The 21,775-nt window shown below is 49.9% G+C and overlaps 1 protein-coding gene across 1 annotated transcript in view; it reads right to left on the bottom strand.

The window, feature by feature from the left end:
- CCND2 (cyclin D2) overlaps positions 1-21,775 on the bottom strand; it is a 31,763-nt gene that overhangs the window by 8,171 nt on the left and 1,817 nt on the right. Inside the window, exons 2-4 of the mRNA XM_004052524.5 lie at positions 21,046-21,261; positions 18,335-18,494; positions 8,247-8,395 (exon numbers count right to left, since the gene is read on the bottom strand). Coding sequence (XP_004052572.2) covers positions 8,247-8,395; positions 18,335-18,494; positions 21,046-21,261 — 525 coding nt within the window. The remainder of the gene's footprint in view (positions 1-8,246; positions 8,396-18,334; positions 18,495-21,045; positions 21,262-21,775) is intronic.

Here is a 21,775-nt window from a genome sequence, read left to right as displayed (position 1 = left end):
AATATAGAATCAAGATGAATGTGGGGGTTAAAGGCAAAAAGTGACAACGGTCAAAACTACTGTGGAATGTCCCTTAGGAAGGTTCTACATCAGAGAGGAATGGCAAGTCTCATACCATCAGTTTTTCTTCTAAAGCTGGGATAGACATGGGCAACCCTTTCTCCACTTGAGCACCGTGTGAAGGAGTTCACTTAAATGCCAGAATCATCATGGTGTGAGATGCTCACTCCACGGTACATGGGCAGGAGCTGAGACCCAGAACAGCAGCTTCAACCTCACATTCCAGCCATCCTCCGTCACCCCCTGTGCTCACTCACTGAGTGAAACGTTGGACCTAACAATCTAAATTGATATTTTCTTCTTTCTCTGTTTTTTTGTTTTGTTTTTTTCTTGCAAAGAAGAATCCATTGAATCCAGGAAGTTCATGTGTAATGTTCCTCCACTGCACAGGGACTTGAGAAGCTGCTGAAGAGGATGTTTACAATTGTTTTTTTCCAAGAGGCAGAGGGACTAAATCGGAGTATCTCCATACCACAGAGGCAGTGACTATATAACTTGTTTCCAACTGGATACTTGTCCATGGAAGACAAATCCTACCCAAAGCATAAGGCCTAAGAGCTTTTGTTATCTAAAAGAGATGGCAGGATTCTCGGCTGACTGAGGGAACTTGCGTGTGTGTGCGTGTGCATGCGAGGCGTGGCAGACAATAGCTCTGAACCATTACATTAAAAAAGAAATGCCCGTTAGGCGTAGCAATGTGGTTCCTTTCAGAGGGTTTCGCATGGCATAGCCCTTGGTGAATACTTTCCGAGTTGCAGTTCCTGTGGAAGACCTTGCTCCTCAACAACATCCCTCTCGCCTCCCGGCCGATCCTGCCTTGCTCTCCTTCCTCACGGGCTCTATTCTGGCCCCCGGCAAGGTCATCTGGGTTAATGTACCTTCTACCGCAATAATATGGCCAACTTGGGACTCCATGGCCATCGGTGAATTAACCATGCCAGCCATGCCAGCAAGACCCTCCACATAGGGAGACCAGGCTCCAGAAAGCGCAAGAACTCGGTTTCAGGCCATGCACGTCTTCCCTTTGGGGTTCCCAGTGTCCCCACTTTTTCTGCTATCAGCCTTCCCTTCCAGCAGCCTGAGATCTTAAAGGAACAGTTCCGAGAAAACCCTACAGGGAGGACTGGGATGTCTGGCTGTCACTTCTACTGGACTTTTCAGAGCCACGGGACTTGAGGTGACATGTGCGTGCACAGTAGCGTTTTATGTAAGTTCCAGCCAAGAGTGGGTGCCCAGGTGTCCCACATAAAACAGAGGAAGGTTTCATAGATAGACAAAACTGCATACTCTCTCTTTCCTTTAGTCACATTTTAATTTCAATCCAAATCATCACTGACTTGACTACGGCCAGCTTTTGTTTTGTTTTGTTTTTTGAGACGGAGTCTCACTGTCACTCAGGCTGGAGTGCAATGGTGCGATCTCGGCTCACTGCAACCTCCACCTCCTGGGTTCAAGCAATTCTCCTGTCTCAGCATCCCAAGTAGCTGGGATTACAGGCACACGCCATCACCCCCAGCTGATTTTTGTATTTTTAATAGAGACAGGGTTTCACCAGATTGGTCAGGCTGGTCTCGAACTCCTGACCTCAGATAATCCACCTGCCTTGGCCTCCCAAAGTGCTAGGATTACAGACATGAGCCACCACACCCAGCCTGGCCAGCTCTTGACTAATGACCCCTCTGACTGGAAGATAAAAGGATGACCAAAGCAGGTACACTCCATGAATGAAGAATTCTGAACTCCCTTCCCCACCCTCTTCTAGACTTACCTTGTGGTAAAGCAGGACGCTAACCCTCTCTGCAGTCTCCACCTAACCTTCCTTCAGGTTCCACTTCCACGAAACTTGACAATGATCAGCTTGACTTTCGACTACACAAATCCCTCATTCTAGTTCAGCAAGACTAAAAGGGCAAAAACCTGTCTTGTATAAATGATGTTGAACGCTACTCTCTGATGGTGGAAAGAGAACTTGGCCTCTCCCTTCCATGAGACAGAGCTCACGCCTTGCATATGAATACCTTTGTTTAGCATGGCAGGGGCCCTTTTTGGACTTGGGAAGGGCATATAAATTCTGTGTGCTGGTGGGAAGTGAAGGCAGAGGAGATTGTGCAGTGGTGCTGATACCTGCAACTGGACATGCCAACTCCACATCGCCCAGGTCTTGCCCAAAGCAGGAGGGCAGGAGAATGCATGGGATTGGGGTGGGGGTAGGGAGGGGGGCAGCCACCTGGAGAGAGGAAGACCTCCACCTTAAATCCAACCAGGTTGCTTCTATTAGAGGATCAAGCTGAGAGAAGAGTGGAGTTAGTGTTTCCAAAGGGGCTGGATTATAAAAAGAAGACACACATAAATAATCACAGACTTGGAGAATTTGGAGGTCCAAAGGGCCTTTGGAAATCAAACAGCCAAATGCCCTCGTTTCCCAGCTAGGGAATGGAGCGTGGAGAGTTGACGTGGCTTGCCCCAGTGACATCTGGCTGGAAGCTCAGACTGGCTTTAGAAAGGGCAAGCCTCCAATTTCAGAACTCCTTTTTCCTACATACCTCGACTTCTAAGCTCTAAGTAAAGACATACAGACCAGAGAATCTCCAAGAAAAAGAGACAGAGCCCAAGTGGCTGGAAAAACACGAAAGCGCCTCTAATCAAAAGGTGTTACACGCATGTCAAGTGTGGCGGCTCTAGGACATCAGCTTTCCTGCAGCCTCCAAAGCACCAGCCATTGTGTTAAGATGCCCCAAATTAAGCTGATTAAAAGGGAAGCCATAATGCTCGTCTGTCAGCCTGGACAGGTGGTACCCTACCGCGCTGGAGGTCGGGCAGACCTCCAACTTCTATGATGATAGGCCCCCTCCCTTGCCCCCTTCCCTCCTGGCTGCCCCCGCCCCCAAGCCTGGAGCCCTCACAGCAGTGTTTGTGATCTTCAGCTCGTTACAAGGGCCTCTGACTTCCTCTGCTTGCTGGCTCGAGCTCCGCGCCCTGCACCCTCCTCTGCCTCCATGAATGGGCTGACGGAACTCCTACCATTAGCCCTCAGTGTAACTGCACCACCTCATTGTCACCACACACGCACTGCACTCAACAGGGGGACAAAGGGCTGAATGAGCCCCAGACCCGCGGCCAACTCAGGCAGAGACAACTTAGGAAACTATCTCATTCTTCCTTTCTTCACAGGCTGTTTGGCTTATTTCCTTGCATACCAAATGAGGCCCACAGAAAAATGAGGCAGGAGAGGGAGGCATCAGCCCCCGATTCTATTCCACCTCCCCACCCCCAGCTTCCAGCAACACTTCACAAGGTTCCTGACCACAGGCCCTGAAGAGTCCACAGAAGACAGAATCTGTAACAGTGGAGGCTTGAAAATGACATGTGCGGCGAGGGTGCCGGCACTTCCAGCTACGGAGCAGAAACACACAATGCTAAACCCCATGAATCACACACATGTGGTCGAAACTGAGACTTCTTCCACGGCGCCTCCACCTCCCTGCTTTTTAATAGCTCATTGATAACCAGGACCGTAAAATGCCAGGATGACCCTAAGGAAGGGATATCCTGGAATCTTCTCTGGGCAATATTTAAGAATGTGTCTAGGGACAGGGACAAGAGTTGAAACACTCCCTATTGGGTACTGTGTACACTGTCTGGGTGACAGGTTCGACTGAAGCCCAAACCTCAGCATCACACAATATATCCACGTAACAAACCGCACATGGATCCCCTGAATCTAAAGTTTTGTTTTTTGCTTTTTTTTTTTAAAGAATGTGACAAAGAGTTTTGATGTGACTTAGACAAAAAAGGATACATATAAGGAACAGATGACTAGAGTCTTTCTTCTGTTAAGTATCCTGCAATAACTTCACAACATCTTTATGGCCTGTGAGCCTCCATTCCATTTTTCAGTTAGTGAATTTGTGCAACTGTGTCATATGAAAATGAAGCCACTTCATTTAACCTACTCTAAGATAAGGCTGGGGAGATCTCAGAAGGCTCGGAAGGCCCTGACACAGAATCGAAGTTAAAGAAAAGACACAGCTTTTCAAAGGACATGGACAGACCAGTGAATCGGAAACCCACTGGAAACCCATCTGCCTGCCTTTGTCCTTTGCTCCTTCCTTCCTCTTCCCTTCCTCTCTTAAGCATCACTCCCAATGACTCTGCCAGGGGCTCTGGATAAAGAGCTGACGAAAAGCTGGGCCTTATTCAAGAGGTTCTACAGACAAGGAAGCAGTGAGATCAATGCTGGCACGCAGCCCGACTAGTGTGCACAGGGGATGGAAGAGGACCCCGATTCAGCCCAAGGAAGCAGGGCCATGGTCACCGGGGACCCAGGCCAGTGGTGCCCTCCCCTCTCAAACCTACCCAGGCACTGGACACCCCCAATAGACGTCCCCCCTACAGCCAAACTGCCTCTCTGGCTGTTTTTAGCAACTCTTACGATTGGAAGGAAAAAGTATTTAAAATATACCACTCTCTGAGACTTTTATTCCCTATAAAACCGTCAGGCCCCTCACTCAGCTCTCTCTTTGGAATGAAGCGTTCTGGTTTATTTTGGCAACCAGACGGAGCAACAAAGGCCGACTTTCTCAGAGCCGCATGCGTCCCTCATATCAAAGCTATCTGCTCCTGGCCAATGAACCACAGAGACTCGCCTGGCCATCTCACAAGAATCAGGGGGACCGTCTTTCAACAGCTCGATCCCCGACAACTCACGATCTAACCCCCAAAGTAACAGAGAGCATTGCAAGCTTGAAGAAATCAGAAACAGCAAGGTGTGTAGGAGCTGACGTATAACTTCAGGGGCTCTGGGGGAAACTGGCAGCTCTTCCTGATTCCCGTTTGTCAATGCACTAGGGCCAGGGGGAAAAATGTGGTCGTGTGTACTTCACTTTTCCAGGGAAGAGCTCAACATCAACCTATGGGCATTTCATAGCGTGGCCCGAGGATGTTTCAGACATACGTACTTACATATATATATATATCCATTTACGTATGTGTGTGTATATACATATATACACACACACATTTTACTATCATAAATACGCATAATGTCAAATTTCCCTTTTCAGCCACTTTTAAATGTACAGTGGCATTAAGTACATTCACGCTGTTGTGCGGCCATCAGAACTCTCCATATACAGAATTGTTTTCATCATCCCAAACGGAAACTCCGTACGCATTAAACACTAACTCCCCATCCTCTCCTCTCCCCAGACTCCTGGGAACCTCTATTCTACTTTCTGTCTCTACGAATTTGACTATTCCAGGTACCTGGTATAAGTGGAATCATATAGTATTTGTCTTTTTGTGTCTGACTTGCTTCACTTAACATAGTATTTTCAAGGTTCGCCCATGTTATAACATGGATCGTAATTTCATTTCTTTTTAAGGTTGAATAATATTCCATTGCGTGCCCATACATTTTGTTTCTCTACTCTAAGAACAGTTTCTATCACCAAGTTTTCTCTGCTGGGAGGCCGGCATTCTACGTTAGGCCTGATGAGCTCCTTCTTTTGGGTTGATTTCCTACTGCACTTAGCGTTCATAACACATTACTTAGCACACCTTTGTTTACGTTCTTAATTTGCTAGGGTTTTGCACGCTTTACTCTTGCTTCATCATACAACTGCTAAGTTCCTTGAAGGCAGGAATCTCATCCTCTATTTCCCAGATGCCACCATCCACCCCAACTTCTAGCAACAACTGGGCCTTCAGTAAAGACTTCCGGAAACGAATGAAGGAAATACACCACTTCTTGACTCGTGAAATGGTAAACAGAGCTCAGGAAGCACAACTCACCTCCCTCCAAACACTAATGTGTTCTAAATTCTAGTCCTTTTATTTTTCTTCCCTCTGAGCGTCAGCTTTTCAGAGAACACAGGCTGATGGATGGGAGGAGATTTAGCACTTGGAAAGGTGCATAAACACACACACACACACACACACACACACACACACACACACACACACACAGCCTAGCCCAGAGCTGCTTGAACCTTTCCACTAAAAACATTTTCAGGGAGAGCGAACCAGCCTCTGGGGTGCCAGAGGTAAGCGTGGAACTTCCTGAGGTCTCAGATTTTTATTTGAAAAAGTGTTATGAATTTTACATTTCACTGCGTTCACTCTTGGTTTTCAAATATGAACATGTTCAACCCAGGCCCACTGGTGTGAATAAGGCATACACAGGCAGCCCCAGTTAAGAAACACGGTGTGTGCCCATTATAGAAATGAGATATCACCTTGACCAACAGTTAGGATTTATAGGAGAACACCCCTAAACCAGCTTCGTATCCACTTCATATCCATTTAACAGAGTTGGCCAGCTGACTTAAATGGACTGGCTACGTAGTATCAGGAAAAGGCAAAGAGTTTCTCCAGATGAGATGACAGACTGACTTGCCTGCGGTCTTGAAAAGCCAAGAGACTTAGCAGCAACTCCCAGGAGGGAAATTTACACCACTGTCCATGTGAGATCAGCAAGAGGGGGACAAAGGGAGGTGGGAAAAGGCTGGAGCCAGTAGGGGGGTCAGCCCATCAGAGCAGGTCTATCAACATCGGGGGAAAAGGTTACAATGCCTGGGGGCAGGAGGAGGGGGGTGGCCGCTCAAACTCCTGTCACTGACATTTTTGTCTCCAGGCATTGAGGAAGGGCTTGTCTTAAACTGGTTGAGAGTCCTATTCGTAAGGCAGCCTTAATTGGAGACATTCAGAAAACGAGGAAAGCGTACCATTTCTATAAACGTTAAGTCCCGTCCACGATTTTTCTCTGGAGGATTAGAAAAGCATTCTTCATGCTGCACTGGAGGGAGCTTTTCAGTCTGTGTTCTGGAGTCCTCGTTTAAAAAGCGTATGTTTGGAGCCCGCATTTTAAAACCATATCTAAGAACTATCTCAGAGGAGGACCCCGGATTTGCTCTGTCAGCATCTCCCTGCGCCATTTCTCTGAGCTGGGAACAAATGCCAGGAAAAATCCAGGTGGGCGGGAGAGGAGGCCAGCGAGCTGCAGCCGTGGGCTCTCTGAAGTTTAATCTGTTCAGTATCCCTTGTGCAGGCCTCAGCCATAGGCCTATAAATCACATGATCCCCTAACTCAATAAAAGCCCGCAGAGGGCATCTGAATCCCCCTGGACCATCCAGAGGGTGTCATCGTGAAGTGCCCAGCATTCTTCAGCCTCTCCATGGTGATGCATGAGGGCTCAGGGCCAACACCCCTCTCTCGGGTTGACTTTAAACCCCAGGGTTTTTTTTTTCAAACCAAAAGATCCCAGGAGCGGCAACAAGGGTGGAGTGGAAAGTTTCCAGCGGGCAGTCGGAGCCTGGGGGTTCTAGTCCCAGCTCAGCCACTGCCCACCTCCCTCCTGGCTGGTTACTTCAGTCCCTGTCCTGCCCATGGAAAATGAAGGAATGGCCTCTCTGACCTCTTAGCACTGTCCTGGCTCGGACGGGCTAGGACTGCAGCTTCCTACTGATTGAATTCAGAGGCTCACTTGACCCTGGTCTCTCTCAAAACCTTTCTTCTCAGGAGCTCCAAATTCTGGCAACAGGAAGTTAACAGCCTCTGGGCCGTCCACAGGGCACACAGAATGGGGAAGCTCCGTAGCTAATAATAGTTTCTTGAGTTTGTATGGCACTTTGTCTTTTGAAAGCACTTTGTAATCCATTACTGCATTGAACAAAAGGGAAGAGAGAGCGGGGAGGGGTCGAGAGGTTTGCCAGGGACGGACACCGTTCTCACAGTGGGGCACCTCTTGTGTGTCTGCTCCATCCACTGCAGCTGAGTCCTGGCTCTCCTTTCTCCTCTGTGCGCCTTACAGCCTCAGCGTGTGAAAGCAGACACGGCAGCTCTTCACTGCCGGGCAGAGGCAGCCCGGCAGCGTGTACAAATATGGCAATGAAGCAACAATTCAGACCCACTGAGAAGCCCACGCCATAAAGGAACATCGGTAAACAGCCCTCCCACCCCCACCCCCTTCATCTGCTTGCTGAGTTTTCTTCAGTATTTTACCGTGCACAGCTTTTCAGAACCTTAAGAGGGGGTGTCACCTGCTGAACTTTGCACTCCCTTGGATGTCGATCTTAGGAAACAAACCAGAAAAATACCTCTGACACAACATAATCAAATCCGTCGTCTCCTTCCCTGAGCTGAGAAGAGACATCTGGACTTAGCCAAGAAGGTGGTGGCCACCTACCACGTCTGTGTTGGTGATCTTAGCCAGCAGCTCAGTCAGGGCATCACAAGTGAGCGAGCTCACTTCCTCATCCTGCTGGAGCCCACAGATGGCTGCTCCCACACTTCCAGTTGCGATCATCGACGGTGGGTACATGGCAAACTTAAAGTCTGCAAGGAATGAGAGGCAGAAGGTCAGGGCACAGAACGAATTTGGATCCTGGAGCTCCCGAGACTGCAGAGACTCAGAAACAGGACGGCAGCAGGTCAGCGGCGCGAGTGACCCCGTGCCCTACACGCATGTCCTCCCTCGAGTTCTTTCACAAGGAGCCTGTGTTTATTTGCCATCACCATGGCTGTTCCAGATTTAAACGAAGGAGACTGAGGCAGGGAAGGAAGACAGCTTATCTAAGTGCACACAATGAATGCACAGAGGATTCAAGGTCCCCAATCCCCAAATCCCAGTCATATTAAGCATGTCCGAGTTAACATTCTTGACCCTGGTGGGGGGAGCAAGGTGAGCGAGTCATGGTCTCCTCTAGAGGTGATGGTGGGAACAGAGCAGAGAATGCCTGAGACCAGTGCAGACAAGGTACCCCATGGGCCATGCAAGCAGGACAGACCAGGGGCTCCAGATGTGAGGAGGGAAAGTACAAGGAGGTGGGAGAAACGGGCAAAATCTATTCATAATGCTAATTCAGATGGGATCTTGTTATAGTTTCTGGACAGGCATCGAGGATTAATATGACTCCCACCCAAAAAAAAAAAAAAAGATTTGATTTAAAAAAGGAAATGAGAGAAGCAGCAATGCAGAGAGTGGGCGAGTGGGGGCTGAGTCCCACCCAGTTCCCAACCTCTGGCCCAACAGCAAGAACCCTCAGAACATTAGGGCAGAGGATTCTAATCCTAACATAGGACTCTAACTAAGCACCGAAGATTAATCATTGCATCCGAATCAGATGGGTGACTCGGTTTCGATGTTATGACTCATGAGACTGAAGGCCCCATTTTATTGCTAAGAGAAAAAAATGTGACTTGCTACAGGGAAGTGCAGAATGAGGATAATCAATCAGAGGGGCTTGAACCCCGTCCACTGCCATGCTAGAGGGCTCCTCTTGGAAGGCCAGCCCCCTTGTGTTCCTCCGAGCACTCCTTCAGAGGGGCTGGGTGGCCATGATCCAGCAGCTGCTTGGTCCATCGAGGGGAAATAAAGACAGCCAACTTCTCCTGTTACAGCTGCTGACAGCTACCAATGACCACCATATGCAGTACGCTACACATTACGTCCTGTTTAATTTACCCATCAGCCACAGAAGATGCACACGAGCGTCACCCTAATGGTATGGGTGAGAACCCTGAGACTTTTGAGAGTTTAAGTTGCCCCTGCTCGTGTTGACAGACATTAGGGTGGGTATAGTTGCAGCCATCACCCTAGTGACGGTCCTGGAGTGCAGCAAGTCTTCCAAAGCGTACTCTTTCTAGTTTTAGCATTGCTCTAGTGAGCTTACTGTGTGTAGACATGGAAGGGGCACGTGGGGGCAGGAGACACAGCATACAGGGAACCGTGGGTCACCCTTCAACTTACAGCAAAAACAATCAGGTTAAACCTACAAAAACCAGCCCCTCTCCTATTTCCCCTTCTTCCTGTACACACTCTATTGCAAACACACTTTCTACAGCAGCTCTTTTAATGGTTAGCCCATTGCCCCAGCATCAAGCTAGCAGCATTGTTAGACACCGCGGATCCCTGAGCCAAGCACAGCCCTCCCCTCCCATCATGAACGCGGAGCAAACCTGGCCATCTGCCTGTCTCCTTGGCTTTTTCTCCATTGCCCTCTCACCATCTCCACCTCTTGAGGGACGTATGTAACGGTGCTGCGCCCACGCCTGCTGTCCACCCACCCCTCCTATGCCTTCTCTGTAGCCATGAACAGTGTGACAAAGCCAGCCTCCCTGCCTCTTGCTCTGCTGTAGGTCTCTTCCACATGGGTCACAGGAGAGTGTTTCTCTGCCCAATAACCTCGTTAGCTCCCCCCTGTGACATTCATAACACAAGCGGGGCAGCCGGCCCATGGCCCTGGGCCCACAGAGGCCCGGGTGGGAGCATCTGCCAGGGAAGAGGCAGGCAAGTATTCCCGGCCCTCCCTTCCCTCTGCCATAGGCCTCAGACCGGGAAGCACACCTCACACATGCCCATCTCTGCTGTCCCACTGCTAGCAAAACCAACTCTTATTATTGGCATACGAATGAACTTCTGGAAGCCAGCAGGCATAGGGGGAACAGGTGCACCGGTTGCACAGGGAGACTCTACCTCCCTTTTTGTTTTACTAAGAAGATTTTCAGGGGAGTCCTCTTGGGGACACTGTCCAATCCCACAGAATTGGGGAGCACTATGTGCATGAACTTGACTGCCTCTCAGCAGCCCAGAGTGGCACCAAAGGAGTAGTGTGTTCCCACAGCCAGAGGAGAAGAGCCGCTGGAGACGAGGACGGCGGCCGTGCTGCCCTCTGTTGCCCGCTACACAGGAGACGAGCATCTTCCTCGGGATCCCTGAGCGTGCCCCACCTCTCCTCCAGGTTAGTCAAATACTGAGGCAACATCAGCCCTCCAGCTAGGTCCAGATGTGGGACTGTGGGCAAGTCACTTCCTCTTTCCAAGGGCTTGGTTTCCCATTTGTCTAATAACGGGTTGGGTGAGATAAGTGTTTTTCTAACTTCTAGCTGCAACTCATTAATGGGTCATGAAATGCATTTGTGGGTCATGACCAGCACTTTCTGTTGTTGTTCTCCTTTAACCAAATAGAGTAGGATAGAAAGTATCAGGCTCACTGTATGTCGTTAAGGGTAAATATTGTTCGGAGAAACTTTTGTATCAGTTTGATATACTTGTACAAGTATCCTGAGTTGTGTTATAAAATGTGTTTCTTCCTACATGGCTTAGGTCAAGAGTTTAAAGACAGTAAGCAGGATAACCTCCCAGGTGCCTTACAGGTCTACTTTGCTCTTACTTGAGGATCTGGAATGGGAATGACTCCCAAGGAGAAGAACAATGAGGAGACAATAGAATGGATCACGGCGTCTACCAGCCGGCAAATTCACAAAGCAGCCCTCTCCACAGAGCGGCGCTACTTCCCCGTGGCACCAGGGCTGCCCCAGGACCACTCTGAAGGACATCCCCTCTCTACTGGTAGGGGATACTGAACAGAGAGAAAAACAAAAAAATCAAACATCATTTCATCTGTGCACTAGCTTCCTAGCTGTAATTAGCCAACCCCCACCCTCAACTGTGGAAAGCTCCACCTACCCAATGCAGCCATTCCTGGAAACCATCAGCTTTGTCGCTATGACAGGATGGAGAAATGGTCACAATATCCACTCACAAGAAGTAAGCAGAAAACCAAATTGCATGCATGCATGCGACGATGAAGATTACAACCATGGGTAAATACATACATACATGCCTGTGGATGAACTGGAAGGATGCACGGAAGATAAAAGCTGTTCTGTTAGGTGGGAGAAACACAGATGAGTTTGTAAAATTTGTACGTAATATTATTTTAACAAATAAAAACCAGGTACAAATTTCTCAGCAGTCTGTTAAGACTCTTGATCAAAAATGCCAACAAGCGATATGCTGGTGCAGAAGGCACGCTCAGGGGTGAGGGTGTGCCCTCGCCATCGTTAATTGCCCACCTGGAGAGGTGAGATGCTGGTGACTTCCTGAGATCCTTCCTCCTGCAGCAGAGAGAGGGGCAATGAACCGATCAGCGATCCATTCTGATCGACTCATTACAATGTGCTCCTCCCTGTTCCAGGCAGCATGGAGGACTCCCCCCAAAACGTACAATATTGAGACTTCTTAAGGTTGGGCATCAATGCATTAGATAGTAGAGGATGGTGTGCTATAATGGCTAGGTCTGTACTACTATATGGATAACTTCTGAAAAAACTTCTCAAAGAAAGGGGGCTCTTGAAGGCTGGGCGCAGTGGCTCACAGTGTAATCCTAGCACTTTGGGAGGCCGAGGTGGGCAGATGACCTGAGGTCTGAAGTTCGAGACCAGTCTGGCCAACACGGTGAAACCCTGTCTCTACTAAAAATACAAAAATTAGCCAGGCATGGTGGCACGTGCCTGTAATCCCAGCTATTCTGGAGGCTTAGGCAAGAGAATCACTTGAACCCGGGAGTTGGAGGTTGCAGTGAGCAGAGATTGTGCCACTGCACTCCAGCCTGGGTGACAGAGCAAGACTGTCTCAAAAAAAAAAAAGAAAAAGAAAAGAAAAAAAAAAAGAAAGGAGGCTCTTGAGTGAAGAGGAGCATTTGAGACACTTCTCAGAAGACTCTCCAGGGAGATGGGAAGGATTTGGAGAGCAGACTCAAAAAACTCCAAGCTGGAACGTGGAGTGCACGGAGCTTGGGCAGCCTCCACTCCTGCCCCAGTCCCCACCAGACCCAGGAGGGCCTTTCTCCAGGTTGCTGCATCTGGAGATCTGAAGAGAGCAGGAGCAGCCACACGCCTTGCCATGGGGAACAGAGGCCGTCCCAGGGCCTAGGGCTCCAGCTCCTCTCCAACCAAAGCAGACCTCTGGAGAACACAGCTCACTGGTTCAGAGTATTAGCTCTGGAATCAGGAGGTTGAATCTCCATCCCACCACCTACCAAGTGTGTGAAGATGAGCAAGTTACCTGACCTGAGTCTTCATTTTCTGATCTGCAAATAATGACAACAGCAATACCCACGTCGTAGTGCTGTTCTGAGGATTCACTTAAAATAATCCTTGTAAAAGCACAGTGCCTGGTTCAAGGTAAGCAATGAATGTCAGCCAGCATCCTCCCCAACCTGCCCCTCCTCTGCTCTCACTCCTGGGACTTCCTGCAGGACTGTGGTGGGGAGTTCTGACTGGAGATGCTCTCCAGCGTCTGGAGGGATGAGGAGAAAGGCGCCCAGCATCCCTGGATTGCAGGCAGATGCAGGGAGCAGGCCAAGCAGGCCAGGAAGAATGAGGGCTCTGTGCTTCCTGGAGAATCTGTCACTATCCAGTTGTGTATGTGTCCCAGAAATGACATCATCGAGTCCCCAAAGTCTCCTGCTGCTTTGCAGAACTGGGAGAAAGTGCAGCCCCACAGGGGAATGAAAAGAACCCCATGAACACTCAGCGAATGGAAGAGAGAAGTTGGCAACTCTAACCCAGCACATTCCACAATTCATTGAGATGCAGTTCACCCGAGCCAAGGAACGATGCCCAGATAACCAGGAACACCCGACATTCCCGCCTCCCTCCTGGCAAAATGGTGGAGGCAAAGGACACACCTTGGGGGAATCCCAGCTGGACCCACAGGCGCCAGGGGTAGCTCTGCTGTGGGCTGCATGCTTGCTTATGACGGCGGTGATGATGGTGAGGTATTAACAAAAAGGAGCTTGAAATTAATCTGTTTCAAACATCTCCTTTTACAGGTGAATCAATGAAGTCTTGGGAGACGAAGTGATCTGGCTGATGTCACTCACTGTGAGTGTTGGGCCTGGGACCCGGATGAGACTTTGAGACTCTGGATGCAAAGCTCTTCGTAACTTACTGGAAGCTGACCAGCTCCTCAAAGTCACCTCCCATATACCACTCAGGAGGACAGGGCAGCCTTTCACGTCGGAAGTGGGAGAAGAGCCCCAAAGGTGGCGCTCTGGCTCAGGAATCAAAGGAATTGGGTCCCAGCCCCAGCCCCGGCACCGGCAAGCACAAAAGGCTGATCCTCCCAAGGATGCCCTGGGAGCCTCTGGGGGTCCCGCTGGGCTCCCTCACCTGGGCATGGGCCCTGAGAAGTGCTCCATTTCATCAACTTGGTATCTGCACTTCTCGGTAGGATTTTACTGAATAAAGAGTTCAGAGCTAAGTAAGTTTAAAACCACGGAATACATGGTCCTGCCCAGTACATTTAGCACCCATCATTTTGGCTATGGTGGCCGAGGTCTTGGGGTGCAGGGGTGATGGCTTTGCTTCTGTTCACCAATAGGGGGAGAGAGATACGCACTCTGAGGCTGAAGAAGAAAGGGAAGGCCAGGTCAGGCTTTCCCCATCTCTCTTCTCCAACCTGCAGTCAGGTGGAAGTTCAAAGGGCCAGAACCAGAGTGTTCACAGGCCAGGGACGTCACTGGGCACACACCTCATCTGCCACCCCCATAAGAGGACCAGCATACCCTGTCCTTGTGGGGCAGGGCTGCCATGGCAAGGGAATGCCCATGCAACTGCAAGGCCTGCTGGGAGGAGCTGGGGAGGGGGCTGGTTGGAGGGCGATGAGCAGCCTGCTACCCATTCATCTTACAGCCAGAGGGAAGAGCGATGGCAAGCACCACACTGCCTGGCTGCTTGTCCCCACAGGGCATGCTAACGACTTCCCCTCAGTCCCATGACCTCGTGGCTTCAGGGGCAGCTCAGAGACTTGCAGATGGAAAGACGGGTTTCCATTCTTCCTTCCTAGCACCCATCAAGGCGAAATCTCCCACTCTAGATCAAGGGCCAAGTCATCGAACTTCTCTGGGCCACCACTGTCTCCCTCTCACTTGGGGATGGAATCTGAGGGAACACCTGTAGGTAAAGCCAGGGCAGGGGCTAGGACAGCACAATGGGTTCTAGTCAACAATGGGGCTCTGGCGTTGGCGTGGGGAGGCCTGGGGGTGGCTACCGTGTGTGGCACAAATACCAAGGTACAGCATCTTAGGGTGGGCTTCTAGTGAAGAAAGAGGGGATGTGGGTGCCTGGAGAGGGAGGGTGAGCACCTCCCCCTACCCGGTGCCAGGTGGAAACTCGATGCCATTGGCTCTGCTAGACTAACTGGAATCATCCACCGAGCGTGGTATCACATCTCAACAATTTCCCAGTGCCAGAGTGCGAACCCAGGTCATCTCCAATGGCCTTCTTTCCTCGCTTGCAGACCTGGGTGTTCTATCAGCAGAGCTGCAACCAGGGAAGCTATGGCTCAGTTCTGCTTCCCCAGTTTTGGAAACTCCAGGAACAGGAATGCTAGGAGCTGTAGTCAGGAAGATCCCCCGCCCAACCCACCCATGCCTGCACTGCCCAGGACCTGCTGCAGAGGGATACCAGCAGCTTGCGGCCCTTGCTCTTCCAGAAGCCATTTTAGGCTGAGCAGGGAAGGAAGGAGGGCTCCTCTCCGCCTTGCCACCATCTTAACCCAGAGCCCCACAAAGCAAGACCGCCACTTCGCCACACTTACGCGGCCCCTCTATGTTCTCCCGTTCTCCCTTCCCCTTTCACACACAAATACGCTCCCCACACACTGCAGAACCACTGCCAGCTCTTTCACAACCAGCTTTTCCCATCAAATAGCTGCACGGCCTGAGGGTTGGCTGCCATCTCTCGGGACCCCCACCCTCCACCCACTGTGGACCTCCGAGACCCTGGCCGCAGGTGTTTCATCAGTGGACCTCCGAGACCCTGGCCGCAGGTGTTTCCTCAGCTCCAGGGCGGAACATCCAGGACTGTGAGAAGAGGAGGGAAGTGTGCGATCTGAGGAGCAGGTGAGGGCAACAGCTCGGGTTGGGGAATCTGCATCTCCCACCTCTGCCTTTCAGCCACTCTGTGCCTGCTACTGGCCAGAGTCCCGGGTCCTCGCCCATTCATCACACCCTGGCCCCACAATGCACAATCTCCTCTCCACGGAAGGTGTTTCCTTCAAGAAACGCAGCCTTTGGTGTTTGTACCGTGAGGCCAACTGTTGTAAAACTCCACGCAGCCAGGATTCTATGTGACTCAGTCAGTTGCACAAACCCAAGTGCAGATGAGGGAAAGCAACTTCTTTCGATACAGGCCCCTCCTTTCCAGACCCAGGAAACTGCCGAGGACCTCCCTGTGCTCTGCCCTGTCCACGCCTGAGGCTTAGTGCTTAGCACACGACTTTCATGTGGTTTGGGGGTGTCCTTTCCTAGTCCCTGACCAAAGCTAGTTCAAGGCCCCCAAAACACAGTCTTTATAACTGCCTCTGTATCCCTCTGGGCCTCTGTCCTCAGTCCCTGAATCCCAGGCTCCCTACTCCGGCCCCGGAGTTGGCAGCCAGCCCAAAGATCTGGGCAAGAAGGCCACGGGTGGGGGATGGGATCCCCAGTTTTCGAGAATGGGTCTAGACAGAATCTGGGGATCTGCCCACACCCGGGTAACTCCACCCAGCACCCCTACCCCGATCAGAGATCAGAGAGGAGGAAGGGGCAGTTAGACCCCAAAAGATCTGTTAGTCAACAGACAGTGTTGAGCAGAGCTCTGGCTATCAACAGCTGGGCAATGGGGGAGTTTAGGGTCGGGGGTCGGCTGTCCTTGGGCCAGAGAGAAAGAACTGGCTGACCCCTCCCCCACAGTGAATCATGATGAGAGAGGAAGGAGACAGCTGAGCCTGGGAGACAAAATGACAGGTCACTGGAGGACTGACCTCTCGGGCCCGGGCCAGACAGCAGAAGGGAAGGAAGCCAGAGTGACCACTATCCAAAAGGCAGCAGGGGTCCACAGGGGTCCTAAGAACCGCCCCCAGGGCTGCAGGAAGGATAACGGACTCTCCCACCAAGGGGCACAGGGCGCATGTGCACGCCATGAGGCCTGGCCTGCATCCAGGAGAACAGGACTACAGAAAACCAGCAAGGGGAAACCTGTGCCCTAGATGAACAGGCAGGGGGCCGGGAGGACTCCACACTCAAGCCTGCAAGTGCAGAACACACAGGTCCTGCTAGAAACAGGTAAGGGCAGCCAGAAAAGGAAAGCCATCATATCCACTTTAGTCGGAACAGTTAAAATCCGGGTTAAAATCGGAGATGGTAGCATTTTCACAATTAGTGAAGGTCCAACCTACACTTCTGGTTTACAAAGCACGTCCACGTGCATCACCTCTTTCTGATTTTAATTTTCCTAGCTGCTCTGAAAAGGCTGTAGGATGATGTATCAATAGGCTTGTTTTGGAGATGAAGCTGGAGTTCAGAGAGGTTAAGCAGCCAATTAAAGGTCACTCACTGATATGTAGCAAAGCGTGACTTTTTGACTGTGAGCACAGGGCATATGCACTACATTGTACGTTATATAATCATCCGTAGAACTCACGAGTAACATGTAACAACGTCCTGAAAAAAGTTACCACCTGCGTCCACCTAGCAATTGAACTGCTCTTGGCAAATTTGAGGTGAAGCACACCGAAAGGTCTTCCCGAGTGATCAGCTTTTTACCTAAGGTTTCTGATTGTCAGAACATGAACTCCTGACATCTCTCCCTTGGATGAGTAAGGTTCCAGAGTCTCTGCCATGGCCACTACCAAGAAAAAAAAAAAAACCAGTAGACACTGGCCAAGGCTGTTTAATAAGACAACAGCAAACCACTGCCTTTGGTTTATTAGGAAACTACAAAGCAAATGGGCCGGTAGGAACGATGTATCAATTGTGGGATCCACGTGGTAGGCAGAATTGCAATGTTAAAGGCTGCGGCCAAAATCAAAACACCTCCACATGAACTGAGGGCATCAGAATCCAGCGCTCAGAAAGTAAAGCCTCACCGAAAGCCAACCAGGTTCCCTCCCGCGCCCAGTGGGGCAAACAGCTAGAGAAGCGAACAGCTAGAAGGCCATAAATGCCCTACAGTAAAAAAAAAAAAAAAAAAAGAATTCCTTTGGTCTCCCTTACCACTAATCAAGGCAGGCAGCATATTTATCTTGACGTTGTTCCTTTAACCTGTATTTGCCCCCATCCCCCTCGAGATTTCCTCTTGGGCTTATCTCCAAGCCATCCTTTTCCTTAAAAGATTAAAGATTTGAACACAACCAGTGAGCAGTATATGTAATCTTCAAAGAGCACTTTAGCCATCATAAAGAATATTTTAACAGGCACTAATTTTTTTGCCTTAACCACACCTGTCCTCATAAACCATTTATGAGTTTAGCAGAGAAAGCGAATATACAAACCTCAGATAAAGAAAAAGCAACCCAGGAATGAAACTTCAGACTTTAGACTACTCAAGACCACCCCTCCTCCAAACTCCTGAACTAAAATGAAAGTTCGTACGGCCTTTTGCCTCTCCCTGGACATCTCCCAAAAGAGCTCCCCCGTCTCCCTCCCCGGCTCAAGCCTCATCTTACCGGTGGCACACAGAGCAATGAAGGTCTGAGCATGCTTGCGGATCAGAGACAGCTTCTCCCGCTGCTGGGGCAGCTTGCGCAAGATGTGCTCAATGAAGTCATGAGGAGTGACAGCTGCCAGGTTCCACTTCAACTTCCCCAGCACCACCAGTTCCCACTCCTGGAGGGGAAGGCAGGAAGAGAAGAGGAGAATCTAAATTCCACAGGCTGACCTGGTGTAGGGGGCAGGGGGTTGGGCTCCAGACCAGTTTTAAGGCCGCTCATTAGGACGTGGCTGCTAGATTGTAAGGCGGGCCCATTTGTCAATGTGCCCCTGAAGCTTTGAAGTTGTTGACAGCTCTTCTTATGCTTCAAATGTCAGGCTCCACTGAAAATAATGAGAGCCCAGGTAGCTGTTGCCAAGATTCTATTTTCTTCTACTTCGTTTCCACTCCAGCTCCCCTTACCCCCTCCCAACCCTGACTTGCAGGCAATACTGCTTCCCGCCCACCCAGAAAGCTGAACCTACAATGAGATACGGCCAAGGTCATTGTGGCCCTTTCATGGTAATTTATTGTATATGTCTCTATCACCGAATTAATAGTCTTTTTAATCTTCATGGAAAAATGATGCACACAGATAAAGCTCAAAATAAGGTTCCTTGGCCCAACTCCTTGGCAACCAATTAGCTTGCTTTTACTTAGTGCCAAAAAGTGCCTTTATCTCTCTGCTGCTCAAACTCCCCTTTCACATATCAGGCAGAAATTCTGGGGATGTGACACTCAGCCCTTTCACCTAAATGTTTCACAGGCCATTGTCATCATGACTAAAGGAACACATGGTCATTAGCAACCTCATTTTGCAGATGGAGGTGATCTGGGGCAAGGTGAGGGTGCCTGCTCAGTGTCACAGCATCCCTCAGTGCAAGTGTGGGGACCACACAACCCTGTCTCTTTTGGGTCTCTCGCCAGCAACCCACCTGAAAAAGAACCTTGTTTCCCTCTTTCACTGAGATACTTATGGGAAACTGTGCTCAAAGGGAAACGGTCCAAAATAAAACATTAAAAATATCGTATGTCCTACCAGAAAATATGCCTATCCACTGAGCTGTCATCAGAAGAATGAGAGGCAGGGCCTGTTTGCCAATGCACCCTCTCTCCCATTCACCTGGAGAACCTGGAATCTCTTTCATTTGCTAAACCAGCAACCAGCATCCAGAGCACCAGTCCCATAGCTGTGGGGCTAGGGGTGATTCCCTTTCCCTCCCAGGCCTCAGCCTTCTCATTTGTAAAATAGGACCCTTCCAAATCCCAACTTCTGGGATAAAGGGAATAGGAAAAAACCAAGTTTGTTTGCAGCAATATATTGCTTGGCTAGTCCTGGAAAGATTTGGGTGTCCTGAAGAACATCTCAATTCACCATCCTCTCGAAACAAATGAACCATATGAAGATGATTTTTCCTGCTCTCTCATGAGAAAAACAAATTGGTTCCCAATTCTAACAATGTTTTCTTCATAAGCTTTGAAGTCTGCCTTGGCTTTCTGTGGACAGCTGGGGTAAAGCACCCCAATAAACTACTAAACCACCATCATCTTCAAAGATGGCTTGAAATGCCAGCCCTTCCTCTTCACAGGGTAATGCGAGTACGAACCACTGGTCTTGCACCATTATTAAAGGAAGCAGATCTCCCAGAAGAAAGCACCTTTCTAGGCCTCTCGGACCAAACCAGAAGCAGCTAAAACCTGGCAGCGGTTCAAAGGTGAAGTCATTCAGGCCCCTCTCCACATTCTCGGCAATTCCTCCCCAACCTTGTGCATGTCTTCCACTAGGTGGCAGCAGAGCCCCAGAAAGGAAGGCTCCTCACAAAGAGCTCAGTTCAAGAAGCCAGCCTCAGCCCTGTGGACTTTGTGCAGGCCCTGCCAGTAAGGAGGGGGAGGGGGCGGGAAGGAGGGGGTGCTTTTCCAAACAGTGCAAAGAGGGGTGTGCAAACCACTGAAGGTGGGCCTTGGAGCCGCTCTTCCATGCAGTACAGCTGCAATATGGTCGTCTTATATGTCAAGCTGCAGGGAAAAGGAGTTAGATCAGGTGGGAAAAAGGTTCCCTGGTAGAAAACCAGAGATAAGACAGGATCCCTGGGGTTGTACAGAGGTCACAGTCCCACGGGAGGTAGGAACCCAGGCCTCGGACTCCTTCAGTGAAAGGCCACATTTTGACTTTGCTCAAAAGTCAATGAACTGATATTTAGTGAACAGCTATTATGTGCTGGTATCTTGAGACTTTGTAGATATAGAGGGCATTACCTTTGAACTCAAGTTTTTAGGAGACACCACAGCCACATACCTATCATGTGAACACATTCTCAGGCTATTTTTGGAAATTTGGAATTTAATTAAAATATTATCACTGTTAATTAAAATATTCCATGCGTCCCCTACACACATGCATACACAATTGCAAATGAGTCTCACCAACCCGAATCTCCATGAGGATCTTATTCACAGATGTAGCCTCAGTGCTGGGCACGGAGCCTGGGCACATAGTAGGAACACACAAAAAATAAACAGTGGCTTCCTATTAAATGAGCTATCGCGCATAAGTGGGTAAATTCTATTGGTGGGGTCATTTGGATCCCAAGAATTTGCTCTGGTAGTGGTGAGTGAGTAGAAGGCATATTGTTGGCCAGGGGAAAGCGGGAATCGCAGAAAGGAAGGGAGGAAGGGGCCGGTCATTACCAGCAGCTCCTGAGGCTTGATGGAGTTGTCGGTGTAAATGCACAGCTTCTCCGCAGTCAGCGGGCTGGTCTCTTTGAGTTTGGAGGCCAGGAACATGCAGACAGCACCCAGGAGTTGCAGATGGGACTTCGGAGTCGGGACCCCAGCCAAGAAACGGTCCAGGTAATTCATGGCCAGAGGGAAGACCTCTTCTTCGCACTTCTGTTCCTCACAAACCTATAATGGGAGTGGGAAAGGGTTGGGGGGCGGGGGTGGAGAGCATAGCATCAGCAAAAGAGAAAAAGAATAAAAAAGCATAATCTATGGAAACAAAAAAAAATTAATTTTTTTTTTGTGGGAGGGGGAGGGGACCAGAATGCGTGATAAGAATAAAGAACAAAGATGAGGAAACTGGGGTGAATCAGAATAGCCCATCAGTGCTTTGGTATTCCCAGGGATCCTATAAAAGGGGGTGAACTACAGCTCCAAAACGGGGAGTCGGAGAAGTGCGCAGCAGCCGCGGCAGCTCCGCGACGCTCCCTTTGGCTACTCCTTCGCGCACTCTAACTCACTCACTCTTTTTTGGATTTCGTCATCTTTTCAAAAAATCAATAAAAATATTCTGGAGGCTCCGGGGGTCCACTTCTTGGTCTCATCCGGATCCCCAGATCCTCCTCTATCATTCCCGACAATTGGAAAAAATGTCTGGGGGGGTCCCTGCGGCCCAGGGGCCGCTATTGGGGGGGCGGGT

Source organism: Gorilla gorilla, chromosome 10 (assembly GCF_029281585.2).
Source record: "Gorilla gorilla gorilla isolate KB3781 chromosome 10, NHGRI_mGorGor1-v2.1_pri, whole genome shotgun sequence".
Lineage (NCBI taxonomy): Eukaryota > Metazoa > Chordata > Mammalia > Primates > Hominidae > Gorilla > Gorilla gorilla.
Note: the sequence above shows the minus strand (reverse complement) of the source record. Positions and strands in the feature narration are given on the sequence as shown.